The 15,923-nt window shown below is 47.9% G+C and overlaps 1 protein-coding gene across 1 annotated transcript; it reads left to right on the plus strand.

The window, feature by feature from the left end:
- The first annotated feature begins 1,713 nt into the window (after positions 1-1,713).
- Rlbp1 (retinaldehyde binding protein 1) lies at positions 1,714-11,964 on the plus strand. Its single transcript, XM_052178332.1, has 7 exons — positions 1,714-1,725; positions 1,917-2,045; positions 4,363-4,567; positions 6,475-6,653; positions 9,529-9,687; positions 11,528-11,638; positions 11,806-11,964. Exons 1-7 carry the CDS (start codon positions 1,714-1,716, stop codon positions 11,962-11,964), a joined length of 954 nt encoding a protein of 317 aa, XP_052034292.1.
- The last annotated feature ends 3,959 nt before the right edge of the window (positions 11,965-15,923 follow it).

Genomic DNA, 15,923 nt, shown 5'->3' on the forward strand with positions numbered 1-15,923 from the left:
TCTCCTTCTCCTCCTCCTCCTTTTTCTTTTTCTTTTGTGATAGAGTCTCATGTAGCACAGACAAGCTGGCTTTGAACGAACTATGAATAACAAGGATAACCTTAACTTCTGATTCTTTTGCCTCTTTCGAGTTCTGGGAAAATAGGTGTGTGCCACAACAGTCAGCTCTTAGTCTTTATGTCCACATATGTGGATCTCTATCTGTCAAATATTTGGATCTCTTTCTGCTATCCAAAGAGATGGCTTGTACTTTGTTCTTGTGGGTAGATTCCAGCCCCAAGAATTCCCTTGTCCTTCTTTTGGGGGCTGTGGTAGGGAAGGGACAGACCCTTGATGATTCTCTGAGATCCTCAAGTTTCGGTGTACAAATTGGGTTAATCTCAGTGTTAAGAGAGGGAGAAAAGACTGCTATAGAACAGGGTTCCCCTCTCGGTTATGTCACAGAACCCTGAGGTTCTCGTGTCAGTCACTTTTGATAGATATTCTTTATCCTCAGTTTACTCTCAGTCTCCGAAGGATTAAATACCTCGCCTATGGTCACTCGAGTGGTAAAAGCCAGATTCAAATCCAGATCTCCCCAACATACAAGGTTTCTGTCAGCAGCTCCCCCAGGGACTTTGCCCAGAGATGACTTGGCTTGAGGCAAAGAGACTCAGTGTCAGGTAGAGACAGGTTCAAGGCCCAGTTTGAATACCAACTGTGAGTAGGTGGCCGAGCTGACCAGTGGAACCTGGTCACAGGCAGAAACAGGATGTAAAGATGTTCACAAGTCTCTGAGGACATTTAGGTCTGGGTGGAGGAAATCTGGAAATGTGGGTTGAGATGGATATCTGTGCTGGTGGCCCAGAAATCTGTGCCGGTGTGCATAATCTAATTACATATTAATCCTTCCATCCCAACAAGGGACAGTCAAGACTCAGGTGAAGTCACACAACTTGCAAGTGTGAGAGAGTATTAGAATCCAGGTCCCACATCCTGCTGCCCCAAGCTGCTTCTTGGTGCCTACAGAAGTCACAACTTAGGTATGTATCCTTGGGCTCTGTGACCTTGGACTAGTTTTCCCCGTAGATAAAACAGCAGTGGAGCTGCCAAGCCTGTGTCTGAGAGATGAACTTAAAAGTCCTTAGCATGTCACATACCTCTGAACAGACACCCAGGACTGATTATATAACTGCTCACCATGGCGTTTAAGAATGAATGCCCTGGGTATGGAGCCATCCACTAGATGGAGAGGTTTCTGGGGTGCTCATTTGCACTGGGGAAGCAAGGCTACAGAGAGGAAGAGAGATTGCCTTACACTGCAGTGATCTGACTGTGAAGCAGAATGGGGCCCAACTCTGGTTTGTTTCTGGCTAGCCACAGCTGAAGACTAGTTAGTGTATTAGTAGTGTGCTCCCTCCAAATGCAGCATTCCCAAAGTGTAGCCCAGGAAACATGTCCTTCAGAGCTAGGTGGGGAAGGAGGGCTCTAATTTTAGTCCTCTAGTCAGAATCACAGGGGCCAAGACCCATCTATACTTCTGACCTATCAACTAGCCTGAGATGCTTGAGGGACTTGGACGCTTGAGATCCCCTGTTCTGAGACAAACACAAAATGGTTTCTCTAATATTCCTGCAGTTCTGACTTCCTTAGCTGCTGGAAACAGGCCACCTGGAGAGGCCAGGGCAGAGCAAACAGGTTCTTTCTTTCCCCCCAGTGTCTTCAAGAGGCAGTATGTCAGAGGGGGTGAGTATCCTGGGCTCTTTGTCCCTTCTTCTCTTCCTCCCTATACCTCAACAATCTCTCTGGGGCCCTGACCTACCAAAGGGAGGAGGCTTAGCACAGATTTTGCCAAAGGCACTATGCAAACCCATTTGTCAGTTGTTCTGGCTGCTGGGGACAGAGCTGTCCCTTCTACTTGACTCCTCCCCACCCAGGTGGGCACATTCCGAATGGTCCCTGAAGAGGAGCAGGAGCTCCGGGCACAGCTGGAGCAGCTCACAACCAAGGATCATGGTCCCGTCTTTGGCCCATGCAGCCAGCTGCCCCGCCACACTTTGCAGAAGGTGAGGTGCCAGAGTGGGAGAGAGGGAGTGTGGGGACAACCTGGGAAGCAACTGGGCAAGGGTGGGATGGAGGACAAAGTCTCCTGTCTTTTAGAAAAGGTCCCTCCCCACTCTCTAGGTTATCCTAGATCTGAGAGACTAGTGTGTTCTAGAAACGATCCTGAAGTCCGAGCTATTGCAATGGCTGCGTTAATCAATACTCAGACCACCTTAGTGTAAGACCCCCAGCCTGGAGCTAATGGGCCAGGGGCCATCATAGACTCAGATATTAAGAACGCTGCTTCTGCCAGGCATGGTGGCGCACGCCTGTAATCCCAGCACTTGGGAGGCAGAGGCAGGCGGATTTCTGAGTTCGAGGTCAGCCTAGGCTACAGAGTGAGTTCCAGGACAGTCAGGGTTACACAGAGAAACCCTGTCTCAAAAAACCAAAACAAAAAAAACAAAAAAACAAAAAAACAAAAAACAACAACTACAAAAAAAACCAAAACAAAACAAAACAAAAAAACACCAAAAAACAAAAAAAACAAAACACTGCTTCCGAAGTGGCCCAAGTAAACAAGGGTATAGTGTCACCAATAGAAAAGCATCAGGCTCAAGTTCTAGGACCAGCCATAAACCAGCTGTAGGACAATGAGTAGACAGCTTTCCTTCTCTGGGTCTGGCCTCTTTCTGTGCCTATGAACTATGGCTGTTAGAGTAGCCCAGAGTGATCACAATGCCCTCTGCTGGAGTTGGCAGCTGTCTTACGGTTGCTGGGGCAAAGATGGGAAGTGGGTGAGTTCAGCTTCAGGCTCTCGTCTCTGCACAGGCTGCTATATCCATCAACAAGTGCTCTAGGGTCATCCACATCTTAATTCTTCTCCTTGCCCGTCATGCTGCCCAAAGGAAGAACTGACCCAGTCATTCTCACAGGTCTTCTGGCCCAGCCCAGAGAAGGGCTGTGAAGCCCTGGGGCGGAGGCAGGCTGCTCTCTGCTGGGTCAAGTTGGGGAGGCCACTGAGTGAAGGAAAAAGTCTGAGCAGGAGCCCCAGAAGTGCCTCCTTCTCCTTGGGGAAATGGGCAAGAACATATCACCTCCAGCCCCCTTAACCTGCTCCTCTGGGAGATGGGATCAGACCACTAACTGAGCAGAGAGACCTCATGCCTTTAATCTCAGCACTTGGGAGGCATGGGGTGGAGAATTATAATTTTAAGGCCAGCCTGAGTTATATATAGCAATCTTGTCTCAAAAGAAACAAAAGCAGGCTTGGGTGTGTGGCTCAATTGGCAGAGCTGTCTAAAATGCATGAGATTCTGTTTTGGATCTCCAGTATCACTTAGAACTGGGCATCGTAGCGCATGCCACTAATTCCAGTGCATGGGATCGGAAGTTCCAGTGCAGCCTGGATCGGAAGTTCCAGGGCCACCTTGGCTGTATATCAAGATTGAGGTCGGATGGGCTAGAGACCCTGTCTCAAAAAACAACCAAGCAAAACCAAGGGCTTGGGGAGGTGGCTCATTGACTACAAGGCACTTGCCAAACCTGACCCAAGGACCCACATAGTAAAAGGAGAGAACCAACTCCCGTGGGTGGTCCTCTGACTTCCACATGAACATCACAACATGCACACACACACACACACACACACACACACACACACACACGTATGCTCCCTTCAATGCACATGCACATACTAAACAAATAAATGCAAAATGCAACTAAAATCACAAATCATTCAATCAAACAAACAAACAAAAAAATCAAACCAACCAAATCCCTCCAATGAGTTGTTGCAAAGATTAAAAACATAATGGTGGAACGGAGAGATGGCACACTGGTTAACAGCATTTGTTGGTCTTCCAGAGGACCTAGGTTAGCTCTCTAGCTCCCACATTGCAGTTCATAACTATTCATAACTCCAGTTCCAGCGGACTTGATGCCCTCTTCCGACCTCACAGGCACCAGGCATGCGTATGATGTGCATGCATACATGCAGGCAAAACACTCACATGAACAGTGAATAAATTCAGTAAATTAAAAAAAAAAATACATTTAGAGGACTTAGCAGGCTGTTTGACAACAGCGCAGAACACGTGGGCACTTGTTGGAAACATTTTATTGATGTCAATATCTTGCAAACAAATCCAGGCTGAGGAGTTTGACTCTCTCCAAATGCAAATGTCTATGAGAGTGCAGCATGCCGCACCTTGACTGTTTAGAGCAAGACCCCAGCTGCAGCTCTCTGCGCATGCCCAGCAGGCCAGCTTAGATTTGAACCTTTTCACACGTGCCCTGTTCCTCATCAGCACCTGTTGGTAACTTCTGTCTCATCCTCAGGCCAAGGATGAACTGAATGAAAAGGAGGAGACCCGGGAGGAGGCGGTGAGGGAGCTACAGGAGCTGGTACAGGCACAGGCAGCTTCTGGGGAGGAGCTGGCTCTGGCCGTGGCTGAGAAGGTGCAGGCAAGAGACAGCGCCTTCCTCCTGCGCTTCATCCGTGCCCGCAAGTTCGATGTGGGCCGCGCTTATGAGCTGCTCAAAGGTAAGGCTGCACTGAGGGGCTGGCCCTGGCATGTGTGCGGTCAGTGGGGTGGGTGGAGGAAGGAGGGCGTCTACCCTCTTTACACTAAGAAACTTCCCTTTTGCCATGAGGTAGTCACTGTCTCCATATCCTTCATAAGAGTGTGTGTGTGTGTGTGTATGTGTGTGAACTATGCAGGCTCCAAGATCACTTGGGCTATGTTAGTTTGTGAATGGATGGATGGATGGATGGATGGATGGATGGATGAATGGACAAACTTGTCTCTTCTCTGTCAGTCTTGGGACTTGGTGAGTAAAATTCAGAAACCACATTTAGGTGACAAAGGAAAGTGTTTCCTAGCCAGGCAGTGGTGGCGCACGACTTTAATCCCAGCACTTGGGAGGCAGAGGCAAGCGGATTTCTGAGTTCGAGGCCAGTCTGGTCTACAGAGTGAGTTCCAGGACAGCCAGGGCTGCACAGAGAAACCCTGTCTCGAGAAAAAAAAAGTATTTCCTTTGTAGACCCTCCTTCTCCTCCCTTCAGAACCGCCTTGGGCTCTAGAGTATTACAGGTGAAGAAACGGTCCATGCCTCCTCCACACTTACCTGACACTAAACCCCAAGTGGAACCAAAGACGTGCTTGCCTTGGCACTGGGGAACTGGGACAGAACTGCCACAGCCCTGCTGGATGAAGAAAACCATTTCCTGAAGAAATCAAGTCTTTGGTGTGTGTAGGGGGAATGGTTGAAGCAGGTGGTTCTCAGCCCAACAATTTTTCCCTTTTAAGTTCCCTCTCTTTCCCCAAGTGTCAACTCAGGGCCACCCTGGACCCACCACTGCTTTAGGTCAAGGGGCTCAGGCATCCCCTGACATTGTAGACCTTACTTTTTTTTTTTTTTTTTTTTTCCCCGAGACAGGGTTTCTCTGTGTAGCCCTGGCTGTCCTGGAACTCACTCTGTAGACCAGGCTGGCCTCGGACTCAGAAATCTACCTGCCTCTGCCTCCCAAGTGCTGGGATGGGATTAAAGGCGTGAGCCACCACCACCTGGCTAGACCTTATATTCTATTGGTAGAAATAATAAACCTGATAGGTAGAGTTTGAGGGGGGGGGCGGTAAGGAGAAAAATGAGCTGCTGGGTGTATAAAGGACAGAAGGTTGAAGCTGTGAGGGCAGTGTCTAGAGAGGCTCCTACTGGGGCTGGAGAGATGGCTCAGCAGTTAAGAGCACTGACTGCTCTTCCAGAAGTCCTGAGTTCAATTCCCAGCACCCACACGGTGGCTCACAACCATCTGTAATGAGATCTGATGCCCTCTTCTGGAGTGTCTGAAGACAGCCACAGTGTACTTATATATAATAAATAAATAAGTCTTTAAAAGAAAAGAAAAGCTCCTACTGCAGAGGAACATCTGAAAATAAAACCCCAAGGACATTAGGTATGGAGAAATTGGACAGAAGGAACAACAAGGCAGAGGGGAGGAGAGGGGAGAGTGGGGTGTTCTAGAACAGCAGAGAAGGTATTGGCAGCTCCTTGGCAATTGCTCACTAAAGTCCTCCTCTGGGCCCCAGGTTGGGGATGCAGCTGGCCACATGATGGCAGAGGCCTGTTCAGAGTTGGTAAGAATGACATTTGTGGACTACGTAGGCAGTGCTAGCATTAGGAAGGCCTTCTGAGTCCAGGCTCTACCTCATGTCCGCATGGCTAGCGATGTTCACATTGTGAACCCTGTGTAATTGCCACAAGAGTTAGGGGAGACAGGCCAATCTTATCTCGTGGAAAGAAAACACAGGACGCAGACAATTGGGTATTCTGTTATACACAGGCAGCCACCAGACCCTTGATTTTTGTCATGTGCCACCTAAGAAGGTGGGCGAGGGAGGCTGGAATGGCTCCCGGCAGGGCAGGGCTCCTTCACTCTCCCTCCTCCAGGCTATGTGAACTTCCGGCTCCAGTACCCTGAACTCTTCAACAGCCTATCCATGGAGGCTCTCCGCTGCACTATTGAGGCCGGTTACCCTGGTGTCCTTTCCAGTCGGGACAAGTATGGCCGAGTGGTTATGCTCTTCAACATTGAAAACTGGCACTGTGAAGAAGTCACCTTTGATGAGGTCAGCTGGGCTCCCTCCTAACTATTGTTACAGTCCTGAGAAGCAAGGTCCGCGGAGGGGGAAGGCAGGCAGGCAGCATCTTCCAAGCAGGGAGGGAATCCCTAGCATGCTGGGGGGGGGGGGTCGGAAAGTCCAGCAACTTTGCAAGTAGAGCCCACTGGCCTGGTTATCTCCAGCAATGCCACGTGGAGACAGCAGATGTGACTGAAGGAAACCTTGCCAAACACTGAAAGCCGAGATCACTAGGGAGATGGGGATGAGAGGATGGTGGGCTGGAACAGTCTGGAAAGTACAGGTCCTGTCCTGCTTAACCATCTGCTTTCTGTAGGTCTAAGCACTCAAGAGGGCTGAGGAAAAGAATTAAAGCTCTTTCTCCCTCTCTCTCTCTCTCTCTCTCTCTCTCTCTCTCTCTCTCTCTCTTCTGTTTTGAAACAGGGTCTCAGGTATCTCAGGCTGGTCTTAAATTCACTATGAGATTAAGGATGGCTTTCAATTTTCTGATCCTCTTGCTGTTCAGGGGTTTCAGGCATGGGCTACCATACTTCATTTTATGCAGTGCTGGGGAATCAAACCCAGGATTATAGTCATTCGAGCGCTATAACAAGAGAGTTGCACCCCTGGCCTTCATGTGTTTCTAAGGATACTGTTACCTGTAAAGAAACTGTTCTTCACCTGTTCTAGTCTTTAGAGCCCAGACTTTTTTTTAAAAAGATTTATTATTATAAATAAGTACACTGTAGCTGTCTTTAGAGACACCAGAAGAGTGTGTCAGATCTCATAACAGATGGTTGTGAGCCACCATGTGGTTGTTGGGATTTGAACTCAGGACCTTCAGAAGAGCAGTCAGTGCTCTTAACCACTGAGCCATCTCTCCAGCCCTAGAACCAGACTTTAAGAAGGGATTAGACTGCACCTTTACTCTAAATGGTGATAGAAACAGCAAACACCATACCTCATACCTGATCTAATTAAGGATGTTACTAGACCTTCTCAGTAAACAAAATACTAATGTTAGAATTAAAGCCTTTTTTAAAAAAGACATGATTTGTGGGAGGAGGGTCGGAGAGCTGTCTCAGCAGTGAAGTACTCTTGCTGCTCTTGCAGAGGCCCCCAAGCCCCCAGCACTCCTGTCAGGCAGCTCACACAGTCTCACAGCTTCCTGTCACACCAACTCCAGAGGAACCAACATCTTCCTCATACATAAATGATAACAAAATTAAAAATAAGCCAGCGGTGGAAGCGCACATCTTTAATCACAGCCGTACAGGGAAACCCTTCCTCAAAAAACAAAAAACAAACAAAAAACCCCCAAAACCAAGCAAAAAACAACTCAATAAATAAAAATGTATGAATAAATAAAATCATTTTAAATGACTTATATACATTTAGTTTTTAAGACAGGGTCTTTGTACATAGCTCTGGCTGTCCTGGAACTCTCTGTGTAGGCCAGGCTGGCCTCAAACTCACAGAGATCTGCTTGCCTCTACCTCCCAAATGCTGGGATTAAAGGTGTATACCACCATGGCCTGCAAGATTTATATTATTTTCAATTGTGTGTGTGTGTGTGTGTGTGTGTGTGTGCAGGAGTGTCAGCTCCTGCAGAAGCCAGAGGCATCAGATTCTCAGGAGCTGGAGTTACAAGCAGTTAGAAGCCAGCTACCTGATATAGGTACTAAAAACCAAACTCAGGTCCTCTGTTAGAACAGCAGGCTCTCTTAACCACAGAACTATCTCTCTAGCTCCAACTGAAGGCATTTTTTTTCTTTTTTAGAAAAAGATTTTAAGATATGCATTTTATCATATAAATAGTATCCATTCTTTTTAGAATATACGAAAAACTTAAAATCATGTATAATTCTGGTACCTAGATATTTTTAACTACTTTATCCTGCCAGTTTATTTTATACACACACACACACACACACACACACACACACACACACACACAAACACACTCACATTTTTCTTATCCCAGTGGGATCAGTCATCTTGGTGGTCCAGGCCCATAAACCCATCTACTACAGCGACTGAAGCAAGATTAATTTAGTAAGACACTGTCTAAAAATGCAAAGTAAAAAAGAGGTCCGGTCATATCATTTGGTAGTTTGCAGTGCCCTGGGTTCAATCCCCAGTACAGAAAAGAGAAGGGAAGAAGGAAGGGAGGGATGAAGGAAAGAGGGAGGGAGGGAGGGAGGGAGGGAAGAGGGGGGACGGAAGAGGGAGGGAGAGAGGCCCTTGGAAAGGTGGGTCACAGCAGGCAGGGTAATTAATGGTGGTCAGATCTGCAATTCCAGCAGAGTTGGTGTTAGGAGGGGCTCTTGTTCAAGGCTAGTGGGGCTAAACAGTTTTCAAGGCCAGTCTGAGCTACAAAATAAGACCCTTAAAAAAAAGAAACTAAGAGCTGGAGATGGAACTCAGTGGTAAGAGCTTGTCTAGCATGCTAAGACTCTGCTGTTGATTTCCTGCACCAACAACCAACCAAAACCAACAAGGGATCCTTCTGTGGCACAAAACGTCACGAAGAGTGAGTTCCCCATGTTGTTAATGTTTGACATCCCTTTGCTCCCAGTATTCCAGGGCTTAAAGCTTCCCACATTTGCCCCCTTTCTCACCAGAAGCTGCACACAAGGGCTCTGGGATAAACTCATGAATGTGACATTCAGGGTTCTTTTATGGTGTGTGTTCAGTGAGGGGAAGGTCCTACATGGACACCTCTGGCAGATCTCTGCAGCGAGGACGTGCTAGCTCGCTCTCCGCTCAGGCCCTGAGAGTCAATCATCTCCTCCGTCGCCGTGCTTCCGCTCTTTGGTGCTGGGGATCGGATCATCTCATGGGCCTTAGGTCCAAGCCACATACCTAACCTCTGTGCTTCCAGATCTTACAGGCATATTGTTTCATTTTGGAGAAACTGCTGGAGAATGAGGAAACCCAAATCAATGGCTTCTGTATTGTCGAAAACTTTAAGGGCTTCACTATGCAGCAGGCAGCAGGGCTCCGCCCCTCCGATCTCAAGAAGATGGTGGACATGCTCCAGGTGAGACCTTGGAACCTCTCACAGGTGGGGAAGCTTGACTTAGTCTCCCAGTTTCATGATGCAGGAAGGGACCTGAGGGGCCGACAATCTAGCGTCATCCAGAGCAGCGACAGCTGTTATCTCTGCCACAAACACTCGCCCAGTGATGGAGACTGGTTCCATTGTCTAGCCCTTATCTTCTGCTTCATCTTACAAACCCGGAAACTGAGGAACGCAGATTGAGTGACTTTGCAAGTTCACACACAGATAAAGTGGCAGAGTTGTCCTGGAGCACCAGGCTGTCTGGCAGTGTGTCCCCTGCTCCCTCTTTTTGCTTGAGCGTTCATCCTGACGAAGGAAATCTCCCAGCCCCCTCTAATTCCTTTATCTGCTCGTATCCCCCAGTCTCTTCTTTGAGCTACCTTCTATTTGCCCTGTGTGCACTGGGGAAGATGAGGTGGGAAACAGCGGGTGTGATAGGGAGGACTGACCATGATGTCCTAATAGTCTGCAATGCTTTGCAGTCCACCCGGAGGACAAGTGGTCTGAAAACAACTCAGTTCCCTGCTTAGGACACTGCTCAGTTGGTAGAGTGCTTCCCTAGCTTACATAGAGATTCGAGTTTCCTCCCCAGCACTGGCCGGTGTGCCACATGCCTGTAGCACTCAGAAGGAAGAGGTAGGAGGATTGGAAGTTCAAAGTCGTAAGTCAATCATGTCATAAGGACAGCTTTGAATACACTTGAGACCCTCTATCAAAAAATGAACAATACCAACACACACACACACACACACACACACACACACACCAAACATACAATTACCAAATAACCAAAGGAAGGGTACCATTTCATCCTTTTTTTTTTTTTCCTGTTTTTTGAGACAGGGTTTCTCTGTGTAGCCCTGACTGTCCTAGAGCTCACTCTGTAGACCAGGCTGGCCTCAAACTCAGAAATCCACCTGCCTCTGCCTCTCAGGTGTTGGGGTTAAAGGCGTGTGCCACTACTGCCCGGCCATTTCATCCTTTTAAAAAAAAAAAAATTAATTCTGGGGCTGGAGAGATGGCTCAGTAGTTAAGAGTCCTGAGTTCAAATCCCAGCAACCACACGGTGGCTCACAACCATCTGTAATGAGATCTGACACCCTCTTCTGGAGTGTCTGAAGGCAGCGACAGTGTGCTTATGTATAATAAATAAAATAAATCTTTAAAAAAATTTTAAAAATTCATTCTGGGATTTCATTTTGTTTGTTTGTTTGTTTTTCATCACGGGACAGCTTTAGGTTGTGTAACTTGCAGGGTATCTTCCCTGTACCTTGGAGCCAAAATGAAGTCAAGGTTCTCTGGCAGCTGGCCCTGGGATAGGCTTCATGTGGGGCTGGAGAAGTCAGTCCTCACTCCGTGGGGAGAGGCTGTACAAGAGTGTGTGCATGTGTGCATGCATGCATGTGTGTGTGTGTGCACGCGTGTGCATGTGGGTGTGTGTGTGCGCGCGCGCGCGTGTGTGTGTGGGTGCGTGGGTATGCATGTATGCGTGCATGTGTGTGTTCGTGCATGTATGTGTGTGCGTGTGTATGTGTGTGTGTGCACGCACGTGTGCGCACATGCATGCGTGTGTGGATGTGTGGGCGGGTGTGTTCGTGCATGCATGTGCGTGTGTATGCGTGCATGTGTGTGTTTGTGCATGCATGTGTGTATGCATGCACGCACGTGCGTGTGTGTGCGCGGGTGGGTGTGTTCATGCGTGCATGTGTGTGTTTGTGCATACATGTGTGTGTGCGTGCGTGTGCGTGTATTGGTAAGTAGGAGCCTTTGAGACTGTTGGGGCAATGGAGCCAGGGGCTGTCTCTCTCTGTCACTACAGGATTCATTCCCAGCCAGATTCAAAGCTATCCACTTCATCCACCAGCCCTGGTACTTCACCACCACCTACAATGTGGTCAAGCCCTTCTTGAAGAACAAGCTGCTCCAGAGGGTGAGTGGGTGGGTGGCTGCCTCCTGACCCTTCCCCAGACTGGTCCCAGTTCGGGTGAACACCCCCCCCCACACACACACACAGCACCACAAACCCCAACAAAGACAGCTGTGCCTGTTTCCCCTCCCCCATCCTCCTGCTCAGCTGCCCTGCTCCCTTCCCCACAGGTCTTTGTTCATGGAGATGACCTGAACGACTTCTTCCAGGAGATCGATGCAAACATCTTGCCTGCTGACTTCGGGGGTACGCTGCCCAAGTATGACGGCAAAGTTGTGGCCGAGCAGCTCTTTGGTCCCCGGGTTGAAGATGAGAACACAGCCTTCTGAGGAGAGGCCCTGACAGCCATCTGTGTCGGCAGCCTGCCCCTTCCTCAGCCTTCCTGAAGCCAGGACTGGGAACAGGAAGGGACTGGTTTCCCCAGACTTCCCTAGGTTTAGGACCATGCTAGTGGCACCTCATCCCAACCGAGCTAGAGGACAATAAGGCACAGGAACGCCTTTAATCAGGAGGTTTGGGGGGAAAGTTAAATTCCCACCTGCCTCTGCAGTTACAGGGCAGTGACTTTGAGAGAAGTTGAATTTCAAAGACTAATTAGGCTTTCTCTGTGATTTCCTTTGTAATAGCTTTGATGCTTAGGGTGTGGAAGGCCGAGTTAAAAGCTTACTTGCAATTCAGTGAAAAGAAGAGAGAGAGGGGCTTGAAGCTCTAATGATCTTAGCAGCAGTAGGTGGAAAGGGGGTTTCCCACCCAGGATTTCAGGGAGAGAGCAGCAACCTTAGTGGCACAGTTGCATTTGGGACTGACCTGCTGATGAATGAATGCCCTAGTAGCTAAGAGCTCTGGACTCTGTCCCGGGTGGAGGTCAGGTCCCCTCCTCTCCACCCATCTTAGGTGCCAACCTTGGGGCTGGGGCTCCCTTCACTAGATGCCCTCTGCTTTGTTGGAAGGCTTTACTTAAATGCACCTTTGACATCTTCCCATTCTTAGTCCTTCTCAGACAAATAAAACCGTCTTTGCCTTGTGTTAGGCTCTTTCATGATGAACTTGTCTTATTTAGAGTTTCTATCCTGTGATAAAAACCTTGAGCAAAGGCAACTTGGGGAGAAGGTTTATTTCATCTTACAGTTTGTACCTCGTCATCCAGGGAAGTGAACTCAAGGCAGGAAGTGGAGTGAGAGACATGAAGGAATAAGACAAGCCTTGCTCCTCAGGACTTGTTTAGCCTGCTTCTTATAGCACCTGGGCCCACCGACCAAGTGTGGTCCCACCTACAGAGAGCTGGCCCCTCCCATGTCTACCATCAAACAAGCAAGCCCGCCCTGTAGGCCAATCTGGTGGGGTATTTTTCCAATGAAGGTTTCCTTTTCCAAAAGGACTCTAGTTTGTGTCAAGCTGACATAAAACAAGTTGATACAGCTTATGTTCCCCAAATCTGCATGTTTTGTCAAATACAAATATATATATATTTCTCCTATGGAGCTGGCTTCCACAAGTGCACAGTGATTTTCGAGTGCTCAGTTTTTGTGAGGGAGACTTCCTGTCAGAACATGCTGGCCGGGCATGTGATCTCCTCTGAGGCAGGAGCTGCCTCATTGGGCATGGGGCTCTTAGGCACCGACTGCTACTTCCCCCAAGTTGCTGTTCCTTCTTTCCTAACTAGTAGAGGACCTACTCGTGTTGTCTGGCCAGAGGTGGTGGCTGGAGGTGAGGGTTGACTGGCCTGCTTGATTCCCCGCATACCACCAAGGTGAAACTCATCAGCTCTTGCCTGTGGGCTCACTGCGTTCCTATGGACATGAAGTACTCTGGGTGCTGGACACCCATCGTGGGTTCTTTCAGCTATTTCCTGAATCCGGAGGTCAGTCCAATCCCATCTGCTTTCAGTTCGCACCGTCGAGAGAATTCCTCTGACCTGCATGAGCTCTCTTTCTTGTATTCCACTGAGGCTGTATAAATATATGTATAAATGAATGTACACCTATATGATTATGAACTTTATTTTTTTGTTTTTTTTTTTGTTTTGCTTTTTTTTTGTTTTTTGGTTTTTGGATTTGTTTTTTTGTTTTTTTGTTTGTTTTTTCGAGACAGGGTTTCTCTGTGTAGCCCTGGCTGTCCTGGAACTTACTCTGTAGACCAGGCTGGCCTCGAACTCAGAAATCCACCTGCCTCTGCCTCCCAGAGTGCTGGGATTACAGGCATGAGCCACCACCGCCTGGCTTGCACCTTGTTTTTTTAAAGATAAGGCCACACTGTAGCCCAGGTTGGATTTTTACCTGTGGTAATAATCTTGTCTCAGCTTCTTAAGTATTGAGATTATAGAATGTACACTGCATGAGTTCACTAATTTTTCTTTTATATTTGTGTGTGTGTGTGTGTGTGTGTGTGAGAGAGAGAGAGAGAGAGAGAGAGAGAGAGAGAGAGAGAGATGGTGTGTCTGTGGAAGTTAGAGGATAACTTACAGGAGTCAGTTCTTTCCTTCTACCATGTATATCCTGAGGATTGAACCCAGATTGTCACATTCTATGGCAAACATCTTTACCGTACCACCCATCTCACCAAACCTGGATTAATTTCCTTCCTTCCTTCCTTCCTTCCTTCCTTCCTTCCTTCCTTCTTCCTTCCCTTCCTTCCGCTCCTTCCTTCCTCCCTCCCTTCCTTCCTTCTTTCCTTTCCTTCCTTCCATTCTTTTCCTTTCCTCTCTTTTCTTTCTTTCTTTTTTATGTTTTGTTCTTTTTTCTTGAGACATGGTTTCTCTGTGTAGTGTTGACTGCCATGGAACTCACTCTGTAGACCAGGCTGGCCCTGAACTCACAGAGATCCACCTGCCTCTGCCTCCTGGGTGCCAGGATTAAAGGCATGAGCCACCACAGCCAGGCTCTTACATCCTTCTCTCCTGAGATGTGAGTTTGCAGTTAGTGTTCTTCCCCAGGAAGCCTCCTTCCTCAAGGCTCTGACAGTCAGCAGGTCCTCCATGGTCTCCACACTGAGCTGCTGGCTGGAGGAAGAATCATGACAAATTACTACTGCTGTGGCCAGAGGGTAGAAGGCTGGCCGGTGAGGACTTTCCCCACATTTCTTTTAGCAATGTTTTAAAAGCTGAAGCTCTCTTTTTGAACTAAATCGTCTATGGAACTTTGGTATGGAATCCTAACACTGAGAGATGTCTTCAGGTCCTCTGGAACTAAAGGCATCTCAAGGAGGAGAACATTGCAGTTACGTTCAGAGAATTCAGGCTAGGGGATGACAGCGAGCGACTAGGTTTTGAGAAAACATGTATTTGACTGAGTAAAAACTTTATTTTTCCTTTTTTTTTTTTTTTTGCTTGTTATTTTGTTTTTGAGACAGTAATGTCTCTCTGCATAGTTCTGGCTGTCCTGAAACTCATTTTGTAGACCAGAGATCTGCCTGTCTCTGCCTTCTAAGTGCTGGGATTAAAGGCATGTGCCACCATGCCTGGCTTTATTTAATTAATTAAGTTATTATATGTGTACTTACCCATGCATGCATCTGTAGAGGCCAGAGGTCAATGTTGGGTGTCTTCTATTGCTTAGCTCCTTATTTGAGACAGGGTATCACACTGACTCCAAACTTACTGGCCAGCAAGTCCCAAGAATCCACCTGTCTCTGCCCCTCAGCTCTGAGATTACAGAAATACACCACCTCCTCCCACTTCTCTGGTTGTTTGAGACAGGATTTCTCTGTGTAGCCCTGGTCATCTTGGAACACACTTTTTAGACCAGGTGGGCCTTGAACCCACTGAGATCCACTTGCGATCCTCTGGAGTGTGAGATTAAAGGCACGCATCACTGTCTGGCCACCCTGCTTTCTTACAGTACCCAGAACCACCAGCCAGGGGTAGCATCACCCACAGTGAACTGGGCTCTCTCTTATCATCCATCAAGAGAATGGGCCATAGCATTGTCTGTAGGCCAGTCTGGTGGGAGCATTTTCTCAATTGAGGTGCCCTCTTTTAAAAGGACTCTAGTTAGCTGGGCAGTGGTGGTGCATTCCTTTAATCCCAGCACTTGGGAGGCAAAGGCAGGCAGATTTCTGAGTTTGAGGCCACCCTGGTCTATAGAGTGAGTTCTAGGACAGTCAGGGATACACAGAGAAACCCTGTCTCGAAAAATGCTTTCCATCCATAAAACTGACTGCCACAAGTATGTAGTGATTTTTGAGCATGTGTGAGGATTCCTGCTAAAGATTTTGCTTGCTGGGTATGTGACATTCTCATAATGTGGAATACCTTTTGGGCATGGGGCCACTTCACCTACAGAACCATCTC

Source organism: Apodemus sylvaticus, chromosome 1 (assembly GCF_947179515.1).
Source record: "Apodemus sylvaticus chromosome 1, mApoSyl1.1, whole genome shotgun sequence".
Taxonomy (NCBI): Eukaryota; Metazoa; Chordata; class Mammalia; order Rodentia; family Muridae; genus Apodemus; species Apodemus sylvaticus.